Below are 27,088 nucleotides of genomic sequence, written 5' to 3'. Positions count from 1 at the left end.
GACAGTTTAGCTACTCCAGCCAGCTGATGCAATCTAATTATATTTTGTGGATGCACTTGGTCTCAGTCTAATTCATTAAGCAAGCTCTGCAGAGAGAGGGTTGTGTTCCGGTGATCTGTTTAAACCAATGTGAGATAAGCTAACAAAGTAACTTCACTTTCAAGGCTACTTCATGTCAGAGTAGGATTTTTCAGAATCATGGAGAGCACTGTGCCAGCACATCCCCTTGAGTGTATCAAGATGTGACTTGTTACACTTTGACCAGTTATCATTTTTCTAGTAAAAAATGTTTTGGTGGAAATCTTCCAACCAGTTCTACTCAACAATACAGTGCCTTACTAAACAGGGAAGGTTCTTTGAGTAGATGTGATATACTTTATTAGACCAACTGAGTAGTTGGAAAAAGTTCTTAGCAAGCTTTTGGGTTCTGTCACCTTTCTTCAGGCATAGGAAGTCTCTGCTGTTCTGAGACTCCTGAAGACTTCCTATGTCTGAAGAAGGGTGACTGCACCTGAAAGCTTGCTAAGAACTTTTTCCCCAACTACTCAGTTGGTCTAATAAAAGGTATCACATCTACTCAAAGAACCTTGCCTGCCTATGTCCTTAGACCAACAGAGCTACAACCAAAGTGCCCTATTAGAGATTTTAAGTTCTGCTTCTTTAAATTTCAAGTTGTACATAGAGTCCGTACATGATGGCATGGGGACACAATACCAACAAACTATATTGCCAATTCTAAGAGCCCAATTTAGAAGAAAATCCCAATGGGACTGATTTAAATTACTGCAGCAGATTGTGTTTGTTATAAGCTTAAGTAGATACCAGATACTGTAAACATTCAAATTAACACAATTTGCCATTTGTGTCCTACAGTTTTGTGTAGTAGTACAAAATTTGCAGAATGTCACACTTACAAAAGAACAAAAACTGGGCTGTTAAGATTTCCATTAGCTTTCCTCCTGCCTGGATTTTTGGCTACAAAGTTAAAGAAACAATTCAGTGCCCCCCTATTGAAACCTGCCCATTCACACTGAAGGAGGTCTGCCTTCAAATACTTTGAAAACAATAGCAGGCTGTCTTTAGTAAGTACAGAAAAATTGTATGTTGTCTGAAGCTTTCATGTTAAGCATAAATGGCTCAGATTTAGAACTGAGAGTCATAACAGTTGTGAAAAATGGTCACAGTGAGTTGACTAAACCTGGAGGTAATTCATCTAGAAGCAATACAAGATGAAGAATCAAGAGAAGACTGTTATTGAGTGGGATCTTAAAAGTAGGGGCAGATCCTATTCCACGTACTGGTGTCTGATTGCACTAAGGCATGTGGAGTGTCTAGGTTCAATCCTGTTCCATGCAGCTCAAGTCCCTGAAAAATTGTTAATGCATGTACTTTTGTAACACATCATTGTAGCTTTAAAACTCAAAAATGACACGAGAGAAACCAGTCACCTAATGAGTTAGGTTTTCAGGGATTTGGGCAAGAAGGTAGAAGAGAATCAAACTTATGGTAGGAGCAGATGTTGCATTTGTCTCCGGACAGATTGTGCCTGTGATCATCTAAGAACAGAAATATCCCAAGATAGGCTTGTGCACACGTTGATTACCCTTTTAATCAGGCTTTAGTGAGCGGCTGAATGCGCTGCTACTATTGTCATTGATTCAATGATGTAATCCCAGGATAACTGTTTGCATTTACTATGCAATATCCTGGGATGAACTGTTAGTACTTCTTATCCCAGGAAAACATATAAAATGGTTTATATGCAACACCAGTTTGTAGCCATAGAGGCCTAGTAGGTGGAATGCGATCTGATCCCAAGTGCCCCATTTCAGGCACAGAGCACATACAATTCTGAAGGGAATATGGGTTGCATGGGCTTGGCACCGCTGCAAAACAGGAAGTAAATATGCATAATTTAGCAGGGGTAATTTTTTTGTGAAGAATCCCACTGCTGGGCGGAGGCTATTTAAATGGGGTTCTGAATTAATATGCGTCTGGGCTGTCTGGTCTTGCCATCTGCCGAGTTGTACCACCTGATTCCTGGTCTCCCGTCTGGTAAATTTACTGAAAAAGTATGGCTTAAAACCGGGGTTATTCGTAAATCAATATATTTTATTCCTTCCCTTTATTAACTTGTCATGCAACACATACTTCTGAGTGGTTATAAATGGTCAGAGACAGCTTTGTCTCTCACCTCAGGTGTGCAATTCACTGTATTACTTGAACTATGTCAAATACATGTGAAAGCCATGTCTTTTCATACTTGGCGTCCTTCTGTTCAGCGCCCAGGAGTCCCCTCCCCCATCCCACCCACACTCCCAGATGACTTGGTGGGCACAACTTGAAAAAATTGATACTCCTTTATTCTGAAAACAATGTTCTGTTAGGATGCTAATTTTGTCATCCATAATAAAACTATTCTGTGTACATTGCACAAGTTTGGTAACAGGTTGCTAGCTAGGCTTGGTATTTCCTCTTATGCTTTTAATGCACCTGTAGCAATCATCTACCTGACCTCCATTTTCATACACCAGAATATATTACTTTCCATTTTGTATACAAATCTGAAGAATTTTTCTTGGTAATTCTAAAAAAGCAATCTGTTGATAGTGATTGATGTATTATCATGTAGGGAAGGCTCATATTTTTTGCACATTTGAAATGTATTCTATGCTATTTAATATGAAATTTTCTATGAAAAACCCACCTCATCACAGTATTATGATCATATTGTCGGCAGATGATAATGGATGGTGAGTCATGATTTCTACATGACTCATGTAAGGAAGAATCTAGTGAAACAGTTAACAGGACTCTCAGAAGTAGCAAGTAGTTACTGTTAAGGTGGCATTACAATTCTGCAGTGTGTAAATGAAAATTGATCCTTAAAAGGGGAGTGCCTCTTAATTCCGAGATGCATCTTGCTCACCATTAACTGGGACTTCCACATGGATGGCAGCCAGTTGCCCTAAAGCTGCTCCCTCTTCTCTCCATGCCTCTAAATATATTTCACCCTGACACGTTTTGAAAGTGAATAGCATTTTGGTTAAGGATCTTGGCATTATTTTGCAGTTACAGTATAGCTATACATAAACTACATCAAGTTACATAATTCATTAAATGTTACCAATATGCCTAATAAAACTACAACATACATTTCTTAGTTGTCTATAATGGGTATCAACACCTTTCATTAACACTTCTCAATTCCTTTCAAAAACACCAGCCAAATTCATCAATTTTTATATTTTCTTAAAATTTCCAGATTTGTGATTCATGTAATCTGTTAATTTTTTTTATTTGTAACTAAGTGTTAATGCCGTTCTAGAGAGTGTTTTCAGTAGTATTTGTATAGATATTTTTAGAAATTTTTTGCATTTTTATTATTTTTTCTCTTTATAAATACCAATGTGTTTCATTTAAGGTAGTTGGAATGGAGTGTTGCTGGGGAACCTACAGGATGGTGCATCCAGGGCATGATTGATGTGAAGCCTACTACAATCTGTCTTCTGTTGATTTGGGTGTTGTGTTTTGTCTTTTAGTGGGAAAATAAAGCACTCTCTAGTTTTGAAGAGGAAAGAGGATATAATTGGTCACTGTACATGGTAAGGCTCAATGTCCCTGAAAAAATGTCAGTCCCCAAAGAGTGACAGGAGAGGTTGTGAAAGGTAATTGTGGGACAATGCTGATGTAATAACCTCCAGTGTGGATACACATGGTAAGATTATTAGGCAAGAATGGGGTCAAACAGATGCATTTTAAATGTTACGTATTAGCAACATCAATAGAAGGTTGAATCCTGCACCTCTCATTCTAGCTCTAAATTCCAACTAGTAAACGCTTTTACCTAGGGAATTTTTACTCAGTTACATTTTTTGTAGTCCTTCCTTCCCCAGTCTTCTCTGCTCCAGTGTATCAGCCAGCAGGTCCTGCTTGAGCTCTGTCACCAGAAGGAGCGGGCCTATAGAACTCTCCCCACTGCTCTGTGTTAATGAAGTGCATGTTCAGACATATATCTGCACTGCTGAGGGACTCTAGAGGGAAGTTTGTTTCTTTGGTTGCTTGTTTATTAGTTTTATATCCTGCCCTGTCTGGAAGACTCAGAGTTGCAGGGCAGATCTGATAACTTCTTCACAGGAAGAGCCAAAGCAGTGAACCAAGAGTCTTGGTGCACTTAAGTGCACAAATATCCCTCTGTCACAGGGAAAGGAAGTGAAAAGCTCTGGCACCTTTCCCCAGGAAAGGAAAGATGTTTCCTGGTGGTGCTCCGTGTCTTAAGAGGAATAAGAAGGAATAAAAATAATCATTCATATATATGACATTTTGAAGCAGCGTATATTATCAGAAGGAAGGAAAGAGGGGATGGAGGAGATACAGAAATGTACATTCTAAATTTTACATAGGTAGTTATTTAAACTCTAGCCCTTCCTGGCATCTGCCCCCAAGACTTCTGAGCTTCCCTTTTATCCCATGATCTACTTTAGCCACTGTCAACACAACTTAAAAAGCCTTTGAATGCATCTGACTGCAATTTTCCTTCATGATCCAATCCCCTGGATCTTTCTCCAAGCTTTTAGTAAGAAATGAGAAGCCAACCTGAGACAAAGTGCAGATCAGAAATCTCATGGGTGTCTGGAGGTTCTCCATTCTCCAGATTATAAGTATTTTGCCGTAGACCTACTTGTACAAGAAATCACTCTGACCTATGGTTTCTCCCCAGGAAGCCTTTGCCTCCATAGGCATGATACTCAGACCGAGCACAGAGCATGTTTGTTTGTCTGCAGTAGGGTTGTGTGTAACGACCCATGTACAGATGTGCCATACCAATGTAACCCATAACTCACCAACAGGCATCCTATTCAAATCTAAAGCCAAGACAAGCCATGCTGGTTGAAGACAGGTCTTTGCTGGCACAGCACATCTACACTATGCTTTTGCATTGATGCATCAACACAGATGGCTTTAAATCCCAGCATAGGGCAAAGTTTTTTAAACCATTTGCAGTTGGAATTATTTTCAGTGTCACTAATAATTGTATGTCCATGGTCAAGACAAGGAGAGAATTCCAATGATGAGATGACTACAGTGTGAGAGCAGGATTCTAGGGAGAAGGAGCTCTTATAATCATTACTGGGAGTAAGATTAAAAACAATGTTAAAGTTTAATGTTTCACAGTTGAGAAGTAAGCATTGGGACATGAATATAACTCCTGTGAGAGCTAGCACCAAAACTTTTAGCATGGTCCCCCTGGATTCCATCTACAGATTAACCCTAATCATATATTTATCCTTTACCCACACTTCCCTGTTGAAAAAATCTCCAAGTCCCAAGCAATAAATTAGTGCTTATCTGTGCAAATATGTGCTTGGTACTTTGGTGGTTGAGCACTTCAACTCCTTTTTTTTTTATCAAGTCTCAGTGAAATTTGAAGCAACAACAGGTGCATTCTACATTGGGATGACAATGTGACCCAATGTAGTTGCTATTCTACAAATAGCAACTACATTGGGTCACAGTGCTGAGCAGCATTCTTGAACCTGGCCCACGCAGCCAGTGCTGGGTGGACAGGAAAGGGAACGTGTTTAAGTGGAAAAAGATTTAATGTACAGGTATAATTAGAAATAATTTAATCTGCTGTTAAAAACTGAATTTGCTGCTTTTCCAACTACTGTTCTATTATTAATCTTCCCACCCATGTCATGTGGCAGGATAAGGATCATCTTTAATCTGCAATTCAAGAAGCAGAGGTGATGTTAAGTGAAGGAAGTTAGTAAAAGAACTAAAATTAGAATTTGGGAGTCCATGAATCCTGGTCCTGTGTTGGGTCCACTGCACCACAGACTTTTTCCTATCGACAACTTGCTCAGTTTGGATAGTCCAGACAAAATACAAGATCTAGGCCTCAGGCTGAGACGGTAGCATAGAGGGACAGCAGCAGGTGCAAAATGCCTTGTTTCCCGTTGGCTGCTTGCAGTCAGTAGTGGCCTCCACTGATTGCATCAACTGGATTAGGACCAAGGATTTGGAAGTGCAAAGAGTGCTACTAGGGACCCTAGGGAAGTCCTGGGAAGAGAGCCTACAGCAAGGAGCTTGGCTGTGAGGAAATGTCTAGGTATGTAGCTTCGAAGCCATAATTCTTCCCCATAACTAATCTGTGCAAAGATTTAATTATACGTTTCCTTTGAGCAGGGATCCTGGGCTACAGATCACAGTAGGATAGCGGTGGTTAATCCTTACCTAAAAGCAAGCACAGCCGTGTGTTGTGCAGACCATGGCCCTGGCTGGGGCTGAAAAGCAGCTTGCTTGGGAGAGCTGTTAAGAAGACGGAGTGATGGCACTGCCTTGCCTTGGGGGTGGAAAGGAGGAAGTAGCAGTATTGGTAACGGGGCGAGCTCCTCTTACCTTACCCCAGCCTTCCCTGTCTGGCACAGCCCTCGCGCAGCCGGGGCAGCCGTGGCCGCAGGAGAACGAGTCGGGGGGGGGGGACCCGGGCAGAGCCCGTTCCCTCCCCTCCGCTCCCCGGGGTGCTCCGGGCCGTGCCGCCCTTCGCCGGCGGGAGAGCCCCTGCCCCGCCGCGGGCTGGCGCTCGGCTGCCTCCTCCCGGGGCACGAGGACGGGACGCAGCTCCCCTGCGGGGACCCGGGCGGAGGCTCCGGCTGCACCGCGCGGGGTAGGCGGCCGGGCCGGGCCGGGCGGTTGCTAACTGGCTTGTTTGGTTTCCAGGCGGCAGCGCGGGGCCCTGCTCCGGGGCATTGCTCGTGCCGGGCGGCTCGCGGCGGCGCTGCACCAACGCGCTTCGCGCCCGCGGCTCTCGGCCCGGCCCGGCCCGGCCCGGCGGAGGGTGCAGCCGTGGGCGCGAGGTCGAGCGGGGCTGAGCCGGGCCCGGGCCAGACGGAGACGCCCCGCAGGAGGCAGGTGGGGGACGGCAGAGCTGGTCCCGGCCGGGGTAGAAGCCCGGGCGCTTCCCCGCAGCGGCGCGGGCCCGGGCTGGAGCGTGGATGTCAGCCCCGAGCGGCGCCTGGGCTCCCGCGGGCGGAGCGGGCGAGAGGACGGATCTCCAGGGCTCGGGCTCGGGCTCGGGCTCGGGCGGGGCCCGCGCGGCCGTCTCTGGGCTCGCAGACGAGCGCAGGCAGCCCTGAGGCTGCATCGCGGCTACACAGAGGTCGTTTTTCAGGGGCCCAAAAAGAACATCCCAAATCTTGATGTTGGGTTAGTGTCTGGAACTAGGACTTGTCCCTATATCCGCCCCACCCCCTGCCCACATGCATGTGTGCTCTGTAGGCAAAGATGCCAAGAGAGGGAGCACACGGACCACCGCTGCAGACGCTGCCCATCTGTTTGTTCCGTTGGTTGAGGAAGCAGGGGGTCACTTCAGAAATAACGTGTTGGCTGGGAGATTCTGGTCTGTTCCTGTGAGGAAGAGCCTTGTCTATAAGGGATGTGAACGTCCATGAGGTTATTTCTCAGTGAATGGAAATGTTTCACAATGGGGCTTTAATTCAAAAGCTTGTATTCAGCTCATCTTTCCTTCTCCCTCCTAATCTGGACTCTACCTGTAGAGAAGGAACGGTAGCTTTAGATGCTGTTGAAGTCACATTAGCTATACCTGGGCAGCTCTTTGCTGGGGAAGAGTGCTGCTAACACTAGATGTGCTGTTCTGGTGTCGACTTTAGAGGAAGGGGTTCTTCTAGTTAGGACAGTGGCCACCCACCGGTAGATCTCAGAGCCTCTTGGAGTCGATCCGAGGCTGGGGCAGGGGGCTGAGTGCCCGCATGCAAACACATGTGCACCCCAGCCCAGCAGGTCAGTCCGGGGGGGAGGGAAGGAGCGGGGGCTAGATCGAGGCCCCCGCGGTGAGAGAGAGTGCCACAGAGGCAAGAGCAGGGCTAAGCTGAGTGGGGCCCTGGCCGGGTGAGACTTACCTGCTGAGGTGGTACACCCCCAAATAATTTTTTCTCCCTCTGCCTCAATCTCCCCCCATCCCCACAGACTTACCTGCTGGGGGCAGGAGAGTGCACAGTGGCGCATGGTAGATCTTGGGTTGATTTTAAATGACAAAGGTGATCTACTTAAAAAGGTTGGAGACCACTGAGTTAGGATCTCGTCATTGGTCTTTATTTCTCTGTCCACATAAGTTTTGTATGCCTTTCTGCCTAAAACTGTCCTAGGTCCAATCAGATCCCCTGTCAATACCTCCATCAGCTTTATAGGTGCTCTGTGTAATTTATCTGAATTGTTATATCCATTTTCATCATTCGTATTGCAGTCATACCTGGAGACCCAAAATGGGGGTCAAGGCCCTGTTTTTCTAGGTGCAATACACAATGTCATTAAAAGTTAGTCTCCCCATCCCCAGATCTAGAGTAACAAATTAAAGTCCACACTACAAAGTGCTAGGTCATGTATTTGGGGGCTAATAATATCAAGAATTTCTGCTATAATCTGGGAACTCCTCATTTTTTAAGTGATAGAGAAAGAGAGACCTAGACGCATTGGTCTGACAGAGGGCGACTACATGATGTGGTTATGAAAAAGGCAAGTGTGATCCTAGAATGCATCAAGCAAAGTATTTCCATTCAAAGCAGTGAAAAATGAATGCTGTGGTACCACACACTGCTGAGGCCTGGTGATAGAATGGTTAAGGTGTCTCCCTATGGCAACAGAGGTGTGACCTTGACTCTTGCTTTGAATTGTTGTTGAAAGGTGCCTCCACTTTTAAGTTGGTGTAGATGGGTGCCTGGTCGTTCAGGCTGGGAGAGTCAAATGCTGTTGGGGTTGATGCTAGCCACATCACTCCTTTATATGCTATGTCCAATAGACCACTTTGGCATGAGCAATCTGTTGAGCTTTTTTTGGTGTATAGTTGTGAAACTAAATGAAAAGCACTCATTTTCAAAAATGAGTGCTGAGAACGTTTGTTCTTTGTAAATACAGTAGGGGATTGGGGTAAACACAAGGGCAGGAAAAAGAATTTTTTAGGCTAACAGACATTATTGACATGAGAAAAAAATGGGTATAAAAAAGGCATAAATATATTTAGATTGGAAATTACAAGTTTTCTAACCATCAGAGGAATGAGGTTCTGGAACAGCCAATCCAAAGGAGGCATGGGAATAATAAATCTAAATGGTTTTAAGATTGAACTTGAACCGTTTATTAAAGATCATACAATTTAGTTGCCTGCAATGGCAGGGGACTGGGTCTAACGAATAAGGAGGTCCTGTCCAGTTTTATGTCCTATATTTGTAGTTTACAGTCCAAGCATGTGATAAGGAAATGATTATACATAATGGATGCAACCAAATGAGGTTAAGTAAGAACAGGTTAATAGTGCAGCAATCATGACTGATGGAATAGGCAGCAGGCAGAGCGCTGCAATGCCCTAGCTGTTAATCAGTAAACATCCTTGCAGAGGTGAAAGGCTGCAGGTACAAGCTCTGTGAGTGAGAGTAACAGAACCACTTCTCTAACCTCTGAGCTACGTAAAGAATTCCAGGGCAAAACTGAGTCACTTGTGTGAATCACTTGTTTTTTCCTAGTTCATATTGTTTCTTTTGATCTTGGCAATCAGGGGAGCAAGACAGTGAATAATTGGGTACTTGCTCTTAAATACTAATTACAGAAAAAGAACTGATGAACTGCCAAGCTGTTTTTTCTGTTATAAGGCTTATTAATCGCATCGGCTGAAGCACTTTGTCCCTGTTTTACGACATTCCTTTACTTTATTCTTTGCTTCTGGAGTTTTTGTACAATTAAATGATTGGTGAGAGTCCTGGTTCTGCCTTTGGGCATGTAAGCATGGCTCTCCTGGGCCAGGTAGCTTGAATGGTGCAGTCGGATAATTTTGAATGGGCTTTCTTAAAAAAAAAAAAATCCCGCTGGAAAAATCGTATCTTTGTGTAGGTAAAAGGTGTTTCAGTGGATCTTGCTCTGTTATGAAGTTAAGACAAGGCTGCTAAAACTCATATAAAAGTAGGAATTGCATGTAAGGAAGTCTTCTGTTCAGAGACTGGGCTTGCATCAGAGTGCAAGTCCATCCCCATCCTAGATCAAAGGGAGAACGCAGCTATTGTTTGAGAGCTGTCTGCTTCCATGCCAGCTCTTCTGTGGCTGCTGTTGCCAGCAGCCTGGCAGCATAGTTCTTTTACAAATAGCAGCCCACGGAATTTCTAAGCATGGCATGCTCTCAGATGATGCAGTGGCTGCCACAGGTGAAGGATGGCTTTGGATTGAGGGTATCAGATGGGGGATCTATTCCTGACTCTGCCACAGATTTCCTGTGAAAATTTGGAAAAGTTGCTTAATTTATCAGTTTCCTATATAAAATGGAGTTAGTTGTATGTCTCTGAGGTGTGCTGTGTTTTATAGTTAAGGTTTCCTAAACATTCAGATAGGTACTGGAGTGAGGAATATATACAATTGTATAGTGGAGTTCCATCTGAGCTTCATGTGGGGGTTCAAGGAGTGTGTTGGTGTCTGGTCCTATCCTGTTTGAGGGGTCTGTCTCCCTCTCTTCCCAGCACTGAAGGGATAAAATCTATACATAGAGCAGTAGTTCTTTCCCTAGTAGATTCATGGAGGTGCTCTGATTTAACTTTCAATAAAAGTAAAGTAAAAGTAAAGTCCTTTCTTCTTTGAGTTGAGTTGCATGAGGCACACACTTTGCTGTTTGCAAGAGGGACAAGGTTTTTGCCTATGGCGATGAAAATTCTTACATATTCCAAAATGCCGTGACTCAAGAATTTGCTTTACAGATCACATCTACTTCAAGTTCGATGACTTTAGGATTAGGAAGATGGGACATGGAGAGGTCAAGTCACTTAAGTTTTAAGAAGTCATAGCAAATTAGTGTTAGTTTATCAGTAGAAACCAGCAGCATTATCTGTCTCCATTTTACTGTAGGTTATTTCTCTTTAACTCTTACTACATTGTATTATTTCACTGGTTTTATTTCTTGCTTCTTACCAGTTAAGGAATGGCAAAAACTTTTTTAAACTCCATGAAAATGGTTCATGTTCATTGGTATGGATTTTCTTTACAACTTCTGTGACCTTTTCTTGATAGAACTGCAGGATCATGGTAACCTTTCTGAGACGTGGTTGTAGGATAGAAAATGCTATTTCCAAGGTACCTAATGAACTTGGACCAGCATTTAAAGAAGTGAACAGAAGAGGTGCCAAATGACATTGAAAGTGATGTCTGTCTAGACTGAAAACAAAGTGTTTTGAGGTCTGTACATTCCAGCCGCTCATCTGTAGCTGTGCAACATGACTTGTTGGGAAAGTACAGACTGCAGAAGCCTTCAGAAGGGACTGCTTAACTTTGCAGACAGGAGGGTGAACCTTTCATTAAGTAAAAGCAAAAGAAAACAACAGATGCACAAGAACATGTTTTCCAATGCCAATTGTGATTTTGTTTCAGTGGTAAAGAGAGCTTTTTCCTTTTAATCCCAAACACTGTATTGGGCAAAATAGCACTGACACTTTGTTTCTGTCTTCACAGGACTCATTGCAGTGGAATGTCCTCAACCAGCAGTGAGTAACTTTTTATTTTCCAGTTAATACACTTCATTATTAAATGTGGCATGTATGAAAGGGCGGACGGTGGTAGGCAGTATCATAGGAAGAGCAGTAGCAGCAGTGCACTAGTACTGGGTGCCCTTGCATTGGGGGGCACCAAATCAAATGCAAGTAATGTTTCGTAGTAGTGTGCAGAGGGGCAGTCTGCATGTGACCCTGCACCATGCACCAAGCTGGCTGTGGCACTAAGTAGACACTGGAAACAAATGTGTTTACTCATTTATTCAAGATGAACTTCCTAAGAACAATCCTATACTTAAGGCTATTTTTTTTCCTGCTGAGAACAGCACAGCATCCAACTCCAGTATAAGCATTACTATAATAATAGCAACTAGATTAATATCAGTAAAATTGTCTGGTATCCTTCATCTTGTGGGTCAAATCCTGTTGGGCAAATAAGTGTGAAATACTACCACAGTGGAGAAGTGTTCTGTACCCAGGTTGTCTAGCTGAAAATGATAGTGCAGGGCAACAGAGAGGATCAGTCTATGAGTTTCCTTACTGAGAAAGTGGCAAAAAAAACATTTCTTTCCATTTCCTTATTGCCTGAGTAGGAAGAGTACTGTATACAAAGCTGTGGTTTAAACATTCAGCTCATTAGCTTTAAAGTAAAGCTCACTGTGGAATTCATCATGTATAGGGACCTACCAAAATTGTGGCAGAAGTGCACTACGCAGCGACTCCTTTAATTAAGCAGTTTCCATCATGCACCCCTGCTCCCGATTGGTGGAGGGGTCACTCTCCGCCACTCACTCCTGATCAGTGAAAAGCATGGTTTTAAATAAGGTGTGGTTTTTACCTCTTGCCGCCAATTGGTCGAGGAGCCCTGGCACCCCTGCTGATTGCTGCTGACTGGCCAGGAGGCAACAACCACACCATATTTAAAACTACGTTTTTTGCCTCCCTGCTGATCAGTAGCAAATGGCAAGGTCCCTCTGCCAATCAGTGGTGGGGGAGGGGTGACACCCAGGAAACTGCAAGATTAAAGTTGCCGCCAAGTGGCGAACTTCTACCGTGATTTCGATAGGTCCCTAATCATATACCCCAGAAGTAATGGTTTCTTTCCAGATAGTTTCTTTCCCTCTATCAGAATACAGATAATGTCAAAAGTCTATCTCTTTAATCATCATCATTTAACAGTCAGATTACAATAGCACCCAAAGACTGCATTATGCTCGGTGCTGTACATAGAGAGCGGTAGCCATGGTTCCTGCTCTGGGGGCTTACTGCTTGCTATTGTGTTTTCGTCCAATGTGAATTTCCTTATTTTTGTAGCATTTGACATTAGGCCAACTCTTTAGGGGTCAGTGAACTCCTAAAGCATCAAGAACAAGGGAGAAAGAGAGAATAACTTGGTGCCAGCTGTATTATAAATTATCTGTTGGAAAGACTGCCAGACCCTGCTTTCTGCTGTGACAAAGAGTGGGTTTAGTTATGCATAGTCACAAGTGCAATGCAAAGCAAGGGCTGGCTGCCTTTCATGTATGTTTTCTAATCCATGGAATACCTAATGCCTGCAGGGGGATGAAGGAATTGTGAGATCAGGCCAATAAAATGGGCTATATTCATTTCTCACTTGGCCTTTTTCACCAGAGGCAATAACTTGTAGGCTTCTGTGATTCTGAATATACATCTTGCTAGTGGCCTCATGGAGAGCAAGTTTCCCAAACATTTTATACAGGACTTTCATAATGTACCAGTTATGCTATGTAAAACTGAAGGATGCCCCATTCTCCCTCCAGATGTGCTTTCCTCTGTCAGAGAGGAGTCTCGTTCAGAGTGTAGTGGGCTCCAGTGGCACATACTCATTTCACTGCACCCTTAAGTGTGCAGGTTATATGGGAAGTACAGTATATGACCAGAGCTGTACTATAGTTTGTTCATTCTTGGTTAGAGTACTAGCCCCAGTGACCATAGTTGATGGGCATAGTTTAGATTAGTCTGGAGAGAGTGCTAAAATATGGTGGCCCTCACTTAAAACTGACTCTTGAATCTGGGGACACTTGTGATGATCTACAAGAAAAAGTCTTTCATAAATTGTAATGCTGTACAGCATTTTAATAGTTTTACCCCAAGACACTATGGATGTGTATCTGGGGTTGCAGTTCCTTGAAACTTCTGATAGAATCATAGAAAGAAGGACCAAAAGGGACCTGTAAGATTATCAAGTCCAGTTCCCTGCCATGGGCAGGAGGTAACTGGGCTCAAATGAGCTCAACAAGGTCATTGTCCAGCCTCCTCTTGAACACCGCCAGGGATGGCAACTGCACCACCTTTGCTGGAAGTGTGTTCCAGATTCTAGTTACCTGTATGGAAAATAAGGGTTTTTTTGTATATCTAGCCTAAACTTTTCCTTGATTAGCATGTGCCCATTGGTCCTCATCCTCTGGGGGTGGGTGGGTGGGGGGGTGTTGCTTTTCTGAAAAGTTGCTCTCCCAGATCCTGGTGTTCTCCCTTGACATATTTGTAGGTGACTATCAAGTCCCCCCTCAGCTGTCTTTTACTCAAACTGAACAAACCCAGATCCCAAAGTCTCCCCTCATAAAGCCTATCCCTTAGGCCCTTGATTATGCAGGTGGCCCTTATCTGCACCCTTTTGAGCTTGTCCACCTCCTTCTTGAAGTATGGTGCTGAGGACTATACACAGTACTCCAGTTGTGGCCTTGCCAATGCCAAATAGAGGGGGAGGAGCACCTCTCTGGCTCTACTGGTGACACATCTGCTGATGCACACCAGAGTTCTATTTGCTCTGTTGGTGACTTCATCACACTGACAGCTCATATTCATCCTCTGGTCAATTGTCACCCCCAGGCCCTTTTTGGATGCAGTGCCAGTCAGTGGACCACCACCCATCGTATAGATATGGTGAGGGTTCTCTCTACCCAGATGAAGGACCATGGCCAGTACTCTCCAACTTAATTGAGAGGATTTCATGGAAAACAGTATCAAAGGCCTTGCTGAAATCTAGGTAGATGACATCCACCTCCTGTCCCATGTCCAGCTGGTTAGTTACCTGGTCATAAAAGGACACCAGGTTTGTTAGGCATGACCTTCTCTTAACAAAGCCATGCTGGTTGTTTCTCAGTACCCCACCAGTTACAAGCTTGTGGTTGATGGCCTCCTTGACAATTTTTTTCAAAGATTTTTCCTAGGACCAAAGTCAGACTGATCGGACTATAGCTAGCAGGGTCGTCCCTCTTTCCTTTCTTAAAGATGGGCACCACGTTAGCCCTTTTCCAGTCATTTGGGACCACTCCTGAGTTCCACAACTCTTCCAACAGCCTCACCAGAGGCACCGCTATGAGCTCATCAGTTCCTTCAGATGCAGGTCATCTGGCCCAACTAACTTGAAAACATCCATATGATCTAAGAGTATCTTCACCTGTTCAGGACTGATTTTATGTGGACTGCTGTCATCACCGTATTCTCTGCACCTCAGAGGGGACAAGTTCTTACCTGGTTTCAGGAATACTCATGCAAAGTGTTAAGGAGCTCTGCCTTTTCATCTGATGATGAGCAGAATCTCAGCTTCACATTTGCAAAGTGTTTTGAGTATGCCTGAGTCTGCAGGCTGCCTGAAACAACTGGTTTGAGAAGGGTGAAATTCCCCCAAGCATCATAAAACTTAGAAACCTGCTATTCTAGGAGGGATGGGGAACCAGCATGTTCCCAGCAGTCAACTCTGTATAAGGAACCTGTGCTGCTGCCGGCCCATCACAGCTTTGCTGAGTTGGTGGTCACAGAGAACTCAACCTAACTGTTTCTTTTGGATAGATCACAGTCTAATTAGACTGTAGTTACACATTACAATTAGTATGTGATAATTATAAGCAATGTCAGTTGGCATTAAAGTTAGCACATGTTATGAGTAGTTGCACATCAGTGTTAATATCCTTTTCCAACTCTGACCTGATGCTAGAAGGCTGGTGAGCGGGAATGTGGCTAAAAGCTGCCAATTCTGCTCCATGCCCACTCCTGCTCCCCGACTCTCTAGCCACAGTACAGACTGGGGGCAAAGCCCCCCCTACCCTTTCCATGTTGCTTGGACCACCCCACAATTAATCCCTCATCCCCCAATTGCTCCCCTGCCACTTGGACTCCCCCTCTGCTACAAAGATTTCACCCCACTGCTTGGATCAGCCCAGAGTGGCAGTGGCAACCAGGTGGGGGAAGGGAGGGAAGGTGGGGGGGATTCCCATTATTTGCTCCTGGGCTCCCTGCAGCCTACACAACCCTGCTGGGCCCCATGGCTGCCCACTCACTCATGAGCCCCCACACCCCAGTGACTGCCCAGTAGCACTCCACAGGAAAGGGGGAGAAAGATTGGAAGGAGGGTGGGGTGGGCAAGGAGCTGTTTGGTAGCTGTAGGGCCCTCCCGTGGGGTACTGCAGTGGGCCCAATCCAGGGGAGCTGCTGGGCCCACCTTGGTTAGAAGCTGCCCCCTCTAACAACCTCATTCTGTGGCCAAGCTGTCTCAGTTTGCTAGTAACTTAGTTAATGACACGGTTGGCAACTCCTGCCTCATGTGGGACACGTGCCCAGTGGCGTGTTTTGTTTTTTAATTAGAATTATGAGTGCATTAGTCAGTGTCTGGGGGGAGTTGGCCTGAGGAATAGGAGTAATTAGGAGCCTTTACACAGCATGGCTCTCCATTGTTCCCTAAACTGAAGGCCAAGCTTAGAGAACTTGCTCTTATTAACACTCTCTCCAGCATCATTTATTTTGGCATCTGCTGTTAGCATTTCTTATAAGTTGCCTGCAACATTGCTATGTTTAAGCCCATTAAATAAACCACAGGACCCCACAATCCTCTATTTGATTTAGATGCATCTATGATTTTTTAATGAAAGTAATAAATTAATATTTGATTTACATCCATTACCTCAGCTCACCTTGTCAAACAGAAGTGCCTGAAATTAGGAGCCTACCTCCATGTTCAAGTAGCCTTTTTCATAATGCTTAGGGGTGACCAACATGGGTTCGTTAGAGGCAGGTCCTGTCAGACCAACCTGGTGGCATTCTATGACTAGGTCACAAAATCGTTGGACACAGGTGTCGCAGTGGACGTAGTCTTTCCGGACTTTAGGAAGACCTTCGACACTGTCTCTCACCCCATTTTCATTAAAAAATTAAGCAACTGTGGTGTCAATGCCTACACAATCAAATGGGTCACAAATTGGCTGGAGGGCCGCACCCAGAGAGTGGTGGTGGATGGGTCATTTTCAACCTGGAGTGATGTGGGCAGTGGAGTTCCCCAGGGCTCAGTCCTTAGGCCTGCACTGTTCAACATCTTCATCAGCGACTTGGAAGAGGGGGTGAAAAGCACCTTGTTCAAATTTGCAGATGACACTAAGATGTGGGGAGATGTGGGCACGCTAGAAGAGAGGGACAGGCTACAACTAGATCTGGTCAGGTTACAGGGGTGGGCGGATGAGAATAGGATGGGATTCAATACTGAAAAGTGCAAGGTACTGCACCTAGGGAGGAAGAACCAGCAGCATACCTACAGGCTGGGGAACTCCCTTCTCATCAGCAGAGGGGCAGAAAAGGATCTTGAAGTCATTATTGATTCCAAGATGAACATGGGCTGCCAATGAGAGGACGCAGTCAGTAGGGCCAACCACACCTTGTCATGCATCCACAGATGCATCACGAGCAGGTCCAAGGAGGTGATCCTCCCCCTCTATATGACATTGGTCAGGCCGCAGTTACAGTACTGTGTCCAGTTCTGGGCGCTGCACTTCAGGAGGGATGTGGACAGCATTGAGAGGGTGCAGAGGAGGGCCACTCGCATGATCAGGGGGCAGCAAGGCAGGCCCTACAAGGAGAGGCTACGGGACCTGAACCTGTTCAGCCTTCACAAGAGAAGGCTGAGAGGAGATCTGGTGGCCATCTATAGACTTACCAAGGGGGGCCCGCAGGGAATGGGAGATACCCTGTTCCCCTGAGCACTACCAGGAGTAACTAGGAACAACGGCCATAAGTTGATTGAAAGTAGGTTCAGGCTGTACATCAGGAAGCACTACTTCACAGGATGGCTAGGATCTGGAACCAACTTCCAAGGGAAGTGGTGCTCACTTCTACCCTGGAGGCCTTCAAAAGGAGGCTAGATAATCACCTAGCCATGGTCATTTGACTCCTGTACTCTTTCCTGCCCATGGCAGGGGGTCAGACTTGATGACCTGCTCAGGTCCCTTCTGACCCTACCAACTACGAAACTATAAGTTCTGTTCACCCACCAGTCCCATTGCCCACATCTCCCTGGCTCCCCTCCCCACCAATAGAATGGCAGATGCTTAGGAAAAAGGCTACTTTTTTAGCTTCTTAATTGTGGATGAATATGTTAACAAGACCTAATCCTACCAACCTATGTGCCAGTGAAGATCCATGAGCCCGTGTTAGTGGGATGCCATCTTGGAGTAAAGAACTACCCTAGCTCATTTGACTGCATAGCTGGGACTGGATTTTCAGCTCTCCTGGGGACAAGAACATTCCATTGCTTTCAGACGGACCTGCTGAACACTGAATTTTGTTGCAAATTTGTACCTTGGGCACTAGTTTCTTAATATAAAGAATTTCTCCAAAGACAGAAAAATGCATTAATGTGTCCAATCTTCCAGCCACTAAGAAGTGACCAAGTGAAAAAAATATAGAAATTAAATTTGCCATCATTTCCAGTGTATAAGATGCACAAGCCCAACAAGGATAAAATTGAAAGGAAAATAATCAGCATAAATGTTATTGAATGTTGATCGAGTTTTATTACAAAGACTTCCATTAATTTTTTTGTTATGTAGCTTTGATGGATAAAGTGCACTTTTATTTTAAACCTCCTTTTCTGAGGGAAAACTTTTTCCTGCTAATCACATTTTGTAATTGCTCAGTTTAGGTGTTAGAAACATGAATTTACACTTTTGTTCAGAGTCCTTTTTCCTGCTGGATCCCTGTTCACTTATGCAGTCTGAACTATGGCTTGCAAGTTCAGGCAGATCCAGGCAGGGTGCAGTGAGGCAGTTGCACTCCTCTTTGATCCTTAGTCCACCCAAAGTTTAAAACAAACTGCTTGGCAGTGGCAGCAGCATTTCTCTTCAGGCAGCAGTGACAGAGTCAACTGACTATGGATCATTGCAATCTACCTGATTTCTTCTTAACTCTTCGTTCCATGGATGTTAATGACCGTCTCTCCTTTTTAATGACCTGTCCATACTTGCAAGTACCTTGCAAGAGGAATGTTGATTTGTTAATAAGAAACAGGATTTCCAGGGAAAAAACTGGGGTTCTTAGAGCCATTTTTATTCAACTTGTTTTAAGGTAGGCCTTCCCCCTTTATGTTTTATTCCTCATAAAAGTAAATCTCATTAAAGTTGTTGAACAAAGGTTTTTCCATTGAACATTTTTTGGAAATAAATGTATGGAACTTTTTAAAGCATTTTTCTTTTTTGTTGCAACACTCTTCTTAATGATTATTTTCTTTGAAATGTTTATCAAAATTGTTATTTGAAATCCTGTGTTTACCAAAAATGGCTTTAGATAAATGAAAAATGTTGCTTAATTGGTCTGGGTGTTTTCAGAAAAAAAATATATATATATTCCATTGAAACCCTACAAATGAAAAAAGTTCTGAAATTTCAAAAGTCACATGAAGCTGTAGGTTGGAGGTGTTTTTTCCCAGACCTGACACAAGTTTGTGTTTAAATCTGAATCAATCTTATTTCCTAATACATAATAGTCTGTTTTTAGGTATGTTACATTTTTTAAAGGTATAGTTAAGGAGCTGTCTTAAGCTAGTACTAGTTCTCTGTAACTGGAAATAGTGTACAATTTATGGATGAAACATAAACCAAAATTGTTTGCAGTTGGTATGTGAGAATGGAGGGAAAGCTTCGTTGATAAGACTGCACAAATAAAGGTTTTCAACCATTTCTCCACTTACAGCTATGATGGTGGTCTTGTAGTCAGGCCAGCATATACTAGAGTTACCCTGGTGTTATGAGATATAGTTACTAATAGATGTTCTGTCCATTATCACTTCCTTTCACAGTTTTTAAAAGGCAAACAGTGTGACTGCTCATTGCTGAGATTTGGGATTTTGGGCTTTCCAAAATACAACCCTATTATCACTCGGTAAGGAAATCCTAACTGCTGGTGCTGAGTTTGTATAGAAATGTCTATATAAAATGCTCTTTTCAACTTTTGGTTATATACATTTCTTTGATGGCATTCCACCTTCCCTGTCCCTGGACTGCTTGGAAAGTGCAGATGAAGAAAGCAGTTCATTTGAATGACTACAAAGAGATTTCTTTCTGTGCTTGATACTTTCCTAAAAATTGCCTGTGGCTATGGCTGTAGTTGCCATCAGCCATGTAATCTGAGAAGGGCCAGTTTATGGCTGGGGCATCTGTAAAACCACACCAGTCCTAGTCTGTCTGAATATGTTTAGTTGTGGGAAGACTTATTTGTTCATGTAGATATAAATACATTCATTGTTGCTTTGTAGCTCCTAGATTGCTTCTCAATCTAGTTACTTTCTCCTGCGTTTCATAAAACATCAGTTCTTATACTTTCCAGACTTAAACCACCCCTTGGAAAATGCCAGCTCTTGGCTTTCATTCATTTTTTGACTATGGAAAAATAATAGAGAAATTCTTTTGTTGTAAAGCACACAAAGACAAAAACAGGTTCCAGAAATGTTTTCCACACTATGGATTCCAATTTGAAATCTCTGGGTTTATTTTGTGAATCATGGGCGCAGACTGAAGCGACAATTTTTGCCTGATCTGGCCACAGAAAGCAATTTATAGCCATGACCAAACACAAGTGCACAGCTGCGGACCACTTAAAAAATGGATGACTGGATGAAAATCTAAACCCTCATTGCACGAGGACTCAGATGAAGATGTTTCAAAACATAGTATTTTCTGTAACTTGTGTCTGCCTGCCTGCCAGCCTCCAAGCTGTTTTCAGAATCGGAGGGGGGGGGGGGGGGAGTTCAGTCTGGGGTTTCTTCAGCCCCTGCTGGAGGGTGGCTCCAATACACCTGCCCCACCCTCCAGCACTAGCTGGGGAATTGCTTGAATGAACTCCCCAGGTTCCCTTTCCTCCCTCCCAGTCTGAAAAACAGTCTAGGCTGACAGGAAGGACCAGGTATTGCTAGGGAAAACTGCCTGCAGGCTGGCAGCCAGCAGCTAGTTTTCCCTTCCCCTTGGAACTACAGTGAACTTCAGTTTGGTCCAGGAGATCCTTGTAACTCAGGACACTTCCTGCAAAGCATTCTCAGTTACAGTGGGGAGCTGCACTTCTGTTTGCACCCATTTGCACATCTAAAAGAGCTACTATTGAGCAGCATCCTATGGCACCCTTAAAAAGATTTCATGTTACCATAGTTGAAAATCATTGTCATAAAGTATGGGGTCTGGCTGGAGGTGAGAGGGTACAGCAGTTTGAATTTGTAAGCATGCATAACATGTATCAACTGATCCTCCAGAGCACACACAAGTTGAGGTCATCCTGCCCACTTTTGAATAGGCCACTCTTATTTGCGCAAAATTGAAACTTGTTCATGATGGATTTGAAACAAACCTCAGTGATGTCAGTGGAAAGAATTCACTGAATACAGTGAGCTTTGAATCTGGCCCTAGAGCGCTGTTTGAAATCCCACCAAGACTTCAGTTTGGAAAGTGAATATTCATCCAGAACCTATCTGGTCAGTAGGGGGTGAAAACTTGGTCTCTTTGAAGAAATTGCAGTTTTGCTATTGGTTTTAGTGGATTGAGGTTTTCACTGGTAGAATTATGTTTATCTGTAGTCTCCTTCCATTTTTTCCACAAGTTGTCTTTGCTGATAATGGTCTTTGTCTATCTTGGTTTTATCCAGCCTGATGAGAAGGGAGACTAAATAAGGGCAGAATAGAGCCCTAAAATTCTCAGATCTGAAGGAGCCAGAAGCAGATGGTATAAATGATTCTCTTTTTTCCTAATGCAAATTCATGTATTACATTATTCTCCACTCTCCTGATAGCCAAATAAATATCAGAAAAACTTTTAATATATTGAATCACATTATATCAGCAGTAATGAGTTTCAGAGAGATGTCCTAGTGCTGCCCTTTTACCAAGATGATTTAGGGGACAGGTGAAGGGGGGTTAAGATAAAGTTCAGTAAACAAAAATTTAAGGCATTACCCTCATTCCCATAACTGCTGGTTGCTAAATGCCTGACTTGGTAATGAAAGGAAGAATACAAGCGAATTCTTTAAGGACAACCCTCCCTCCCCCCAACCCTTATTATAACCTTGAGGGAGTATGATCCACCAACTTAAAACAGACTCACTTATATCTGCTCCCAAAATTTGACTATATTTATTCTGATTCAAGTATACATGCCAAGCTACTTTAATGTTAGGCCATATTCATTTTTCTTTACAGAGCTGAAGATCTCAAAAGGCACATTCCTATCTTTTTCAATAAAAAAATAGCAAATATGCTGAAGAACATTGACTGAAATTAGTCTCCGTCATTCTGTTTTCCAAAGAAAGTATGCATAACCCCTGCTATCTTGGTTTTCTTGTTTTCAGTTTGTCTAAATATTATACTTAAGAGAACTGAGCAAGAAAAATTCATTCCCACCATAATTGGACCTCTGGCTGGGCACAGTACTGCTGCAGGGCTGCATACTCCCTGAGCTGTCTTTTGGTGTCAGTGTAAAACTGTCTTTTATGTTAACTGACAAGGAAGTGTTGTTGGGATATATCTCTCCTCTGAGTCTTGAAACTCTATATTGTCTGCAGATCTTGTAGAATAGTGTTTCTTAAGGCAAGAGTCTCAAGTCACTGGGCCTGTCTGTGAGAGGAGCTTAAGTTTGATTTTCAAGGGCTGCCTTTTGGTTAATTTCTGACTTTTGTTTCTGAGGGGTGTTTGTAGTGGTGACTCAAAGCCAGCAACCCAAGGCCCAGCCTGCTCAGTAGTGCCTTCAGGTAAGCTAATCAGTGGTAGACTGAGGTTTCCACTTTCCTTTCCTGCTCTTTATTATGCTCTCATTTCTTTACTGAATTGCTCATTGTGGAACTTAGAAAACAGTGAACTGTTCCTGTACCTATTGGTACTCAGAACCTTATTTTCCTAGTCTGTATTAGCCAGTTATAGATAAGAAATCAAGAGAATATAAACAATAATGCTTGTGTTTAATACATTTAAAGTTCTGTGTTTTGAGTTTCTTCCATTATGACAGTTTTACCTTCCTCAAAAGTGGGTGAGAGCCAGAGCCATAGAGTTTGCACCCAAAGCTAAGCTTGGTCAAAAAGCTTGAGGTTGTTCAGATTTGCACTTGACTGCAAAGAATGAATGGATTGATCAGTGGTTGTCAAGATAATTTCTTCACGTTAAATGGGTCCTCACCAGCTAGCAGGCATACCTTTTAAATTGACTGTAATCAAGAATGTTTGAGATAAATCACAAATCAGAATTGAGAGGGCAGTATAAATTTGTTGCGTCTGTTCAGTTTATTTTAATTTTTTGTTGCTGTTGTTGTTAAAGCTTTTTTTTTATAACAAGGAAGTGAGGACAGCAAACAGTGTTTTGGAATAAATCTGAGTAAAGAGGCTGCAAAAGATTTGTTAAAATATAAATTTGTCTACCCAGTCCTATAGTAGTATGGTGAAGCTGAACTTCTAACTTGAAGCCTGAGTGAAACTACTGTAAAGATGCCATGATCTAGTTTAGAGCTGACAGATAAATCAGTTATAGTGGATTTACTGTAAATTGTTACTATTTTTAAAGTGTTTTAACTGTTCATTTTTCTACACACTGAGTACAGCTATACTTTTGTCCATGCCTATTTTGAATAGTATTATATTTAAGATTGAGTCACAGTTCAGTCAGGTCTGAGAATTCATTAGCTATCCTGTTGGGAAGAGGGACTTTAGGAAACTGTTTACACTATTAAAGTCGCTTACCAGTTCTTAAATTCATGTTTTATATTGGATTTGTATAACATTGCATCTATTACTGCAGCATGTGAGAATTCTTTACCGCCATCAGACAATTGCCATGAGTGCAGGATTTGAATTGAGCTTGGAGTTTTTCTAAACTTTTCACTCTTTTTTTTTTTAAATCTCTGAGGCATTAATTACATTGTATAATACTCACTTTACCTGTCATTCCTAAATTAAAATATGTTCCCTCCCACCCTGCAATTGCATTTGTACACTGATCTGTATTGTAAAAATTCTCTCAAACTTTTCCTTTTAATATAAAAGAGAAAAAGAATTTGTTCAACTAAAAACACAAAGTGAAGGTTTATATGGGCCTTATAGAGCTTGGTGTGTTGTTAGTATAAACATGCATAGTATTTAAGTAGCTCATGTATATTCCCAAAGTAAAATAAATGTGTGACTATATTGTATTATATTCCCAGATAGTCACTCTTATTGTGAATAATTATGACAGGGTAAGTGAGCATCCAGGGCCAGTGCTAGTACTGGCCCGCCTCCTACCTATAGGCATGCTGCCCAAATAGTTTTCCTGCCATGCCTTGTTGATAAATAATAAAGGAGGTACTTAGACAGGAGGCTGCCCATTTTGAACCCCTGATGTCTGGGGTGATATCCACAACTCCAAACCTCTCCAAACTCTAGCCCATGCCTCGCAGATAGCATCCATGATTATAAATGCTCTAGCCAGAAGCCAGGCCAAACTCTGCCCCATATTGGGCCTCTTGCACTCACTCAATCATACTCCCTCCTCTCACCAGGCCTCCCTCACTCTGCCCCCTCTCACCGGGCCTCTTCCACTCTGCCCTGTTCCCTGAGAGCGGCCTTCAGGCTATCAGGCTTACTCTTGCAACCCGGCTTGCGAGTGACAGTCCATGCCTAAACCTAGGCTGAATCTAGCCACTGGCCCCTTCCTGGGCACTCAGCTCTTTCTGCCCCATCTTGGAACCACTCTCCACCCCTCCTTGGGGTCACCTTTATGCCCTTCCTGGGCTCCACACTGCCCCTTCTCCAGGGCTTGGGTCTTACACCCCCAGGGGCTCAGGCACCTTTCCCTCAGCATGCCTGGCCCCATAGTTTGTATATTCTCCACTATATAGTGGGGGCTGAGGTTTTAAGGCACCTCTACCCACCTTTCACCAGGGAGATAACTGGCCTGGCATTTCCTGGGGGCTCTCACACCACTAGGAGCCCTACTACCCTTGCCCTGCAGGGTGCAGTTTCAAGTCATACCCAGGACCAGGAACCTCCAAACCACCCCCTATAGCTCCTACCCTTACCTCCAAGGAGCAGCTCAGCACAATGTTACCTCCTTGGCTACTCAACCCAGACTGCTGCCTTTCTGGCCTAAGTTTGAAAAATGGCTGCTGCAGTCAGCCACCTGGCAGCTCCCTGCTCCCGCCCTTAAAGTGACAGGCACCAAAGGTGCTGTCACAATACTATAGTGCCATTTTATTTCTGAGTGCAATTCATTTTCTTATGAACTTCTGGACAGCTCTTTTTTTGGTCTCCTACAGAGATCTTTGCTGATTCTTGCAGTACGGCTTTGTGAATAACTTTTCTATTTGGCAGCCAAAGCAACCCCTACTTCTCCCCGCAAATTCTCTTCTCAAATTTAATATAATATTTCTCACTTTTTCTTGATGAAAAAAAGAATTTGGTTTGACATTTTTCCATTTGACATGAAACGTTTCATTTTGGGTGTTTGTAAAATAAAAGGTGGGGGGGGGGAGGAAACAGAGCTAGAATCACAAAACTAGGGCTGGGGGGAGGGAGTGAAGAGATGGTGGTCAAAGGTTTGCTCTTTTATCTGAAAGGCAAGTTGTAAATATTCACTGAGGCTGAGAGCAAGAGCATGAGAGTGGCTCCTGAGCTCACCTGAGATTTGGGAGACCTAGGTTCCTACCTCCATGTTACTGAATATTTAGCCACACAGAGTAAATCAGTATTAACAGGAGCAACTGGGAGCACTTGATCTTGGATTGCTCTAGTGCAGTGGCTAAGTGCTCTTCAGGGGTGTACGTTCAAATGCCCTCAGGCAGAAGTCAAGTTGAACCATGGGTCTCATGTCTTGGTTGAGTTCTGTGACCACTGAGCTCTTAAACAAAAGAAAGGGAAGGTGTGGAGGGAGAGAAGGGGGCACTGCTGCTAGTACTGTACCCAACTTTCTTTCCCAGCCCTGATTATTCAGCATGAATTCACAAATAGTTTTAGAATGACCAAAGCTTTATTTTTAGCAAATGTACTGTGTGCTGAAAAAAATTGCCCTCTTTTAGTGGTCAGCTTCATCTCCTCTGTATATGAGAATTAGACCCAGCTGTTGAAAAGTTGTGTGGAACTTCAAATGGATCACAGCTGCTTCAGGACCAATACCTGGGAAGGAGATTGAAGTGCATAAGGCTGTTGAAGTTCACCTCCATACTGAGCCTAATTCATTTCCCAATAAAGTCAGTGGAAAGTCTTTTCTTTCCATTACCCCCCACCCTCTAAACACGTTAATCCACATGAAGTGCAGCTAGGTTGTAAAATTTGCTTAGCACAATCTACTTTTCAGTTGCCTTCAAGAATGAATCCTTTCCCTAAGGACATTTTTACATTCAGGGGATTTTTAAAGAGCCGGGCTTCTGCTGTGAGTTGAGCAAGGTGGGAGGGAGCTGTATACATTTGCAGAAGCTGATGTGATTCAACAAGGAAATTAGGGCACGTCACTGCTCTATATTCACACCTATGAAAACTAAGAGTTTGCCAACAAATAAGTACATCAGCTCTTTCACTCCCATATGTGCATGCTAGCTTAGAGAAGGGGAAACAGATGGCAATTACCGGATATAGGGTTACTACTGTATTGTTTTCTTCTCATGCTTTTTCAGATTGGGTGCTCCTTGGGAAGGAGGCACAGAATAGATTTTCCCAAGTGTTACCAGTATCACAGGAAGAGCACGTCCATGCGACTTATATAGTGCTTCTTGTGAAACCAGCAAATTAAAATTGATCACAGTCATTCTACTTTCTTTTAGTTGCCTTTGCCAGCATTAATAGGAAAACAGTTTACATAGAAGCTATAGCACAGGGGAAGGGCATAAAAGGTAGTGGACACAGACCTGGGGTGAAGTGGAACCCACAGAGGGGGAGGTGGAATGGAGTGGCTGATTATACAGGGAGGAATCAAAGTTGTGGCTGGTGACTCAGATGCTGGCTTAATGGTGATTGCAGTAAATGCATATTTCTGAATCTTTCTCTCTGAGCTGTTCCTCAGTTGATTGTTCCCTGGCTTATATTATCCTCCTCACTATCACCAGAGATAGGAGCTCTGATCATAATGTAGTTCTAACACTGGTTATCTTTTCTATTTGAGTCACACTAGTGATGTGGTAGCCTTGGATGCCTCTTCTAAGGTGTCTCGAACAGCAGCAGCCCCTCTTGGAGGACAAATAACATTTGCATTTGAACTGAGTTTATATTTCTTGCTGGACGCCAAATTCTGAAGGTCTTTCATTAATTTTAATACCCAGGCAAAATTCCGG

The 27,088-nt window shown here is 43.4% G+C and overlaps 1 protein-coding gene across 2 annotated transcripts in view; it reads left to right on the top strand.

The window, feature by feature from the left end:
- The first annotated feature begins 6,250 nt into the window (after window positions 1-6,250).
- Window positions 6,251-27,088, top strand: part of FAM124B (family with sequence similarity 124 member B) — a 34,006-nt gene continuing 13,168 nt past the window's right edge. The window contains exons 1-3 of one of the 2 annotated variants that reach the window (XM_019491732.2): window positions 6,251-6,670; window positions 11,503-11,534; window positions 19,621-19,703. Coding sequence is in view for 1 of the 2 variants with exons in the window: in XM_006276481.4 (XP_006276543.2) it covers window positions 11,519-11,534 (16 nt within the window). In the remaining variant the exon portion in view is untranslated. The remainder of the gene's footprint in view (window positions 6,671-11,502; window positions 11,535-19,620; window positions 19,704-27,088) is intronic. The other variant, XM_006276481.4, reaches the window with a different exon arrangement.

This window comes from Alligator mississippiensis, chromosome 7 (assembly GCF_030867095.1).
Source record: "Alligator mississippiensis isolate rAllMis1 chromosome 7, rAllMis1, whole genome shotgun sequence".
Classification (NCBI taxonomy): Eukaryota; Metazoa; Chordata; order Crocodylia; family Alligatoridae; genus Alligator; species Alligator mississippiensis.
Note: the sequence above shows the minus strand (reverse complement) of the source record. Positions and strands in the feature narration are given on the sequence as shown.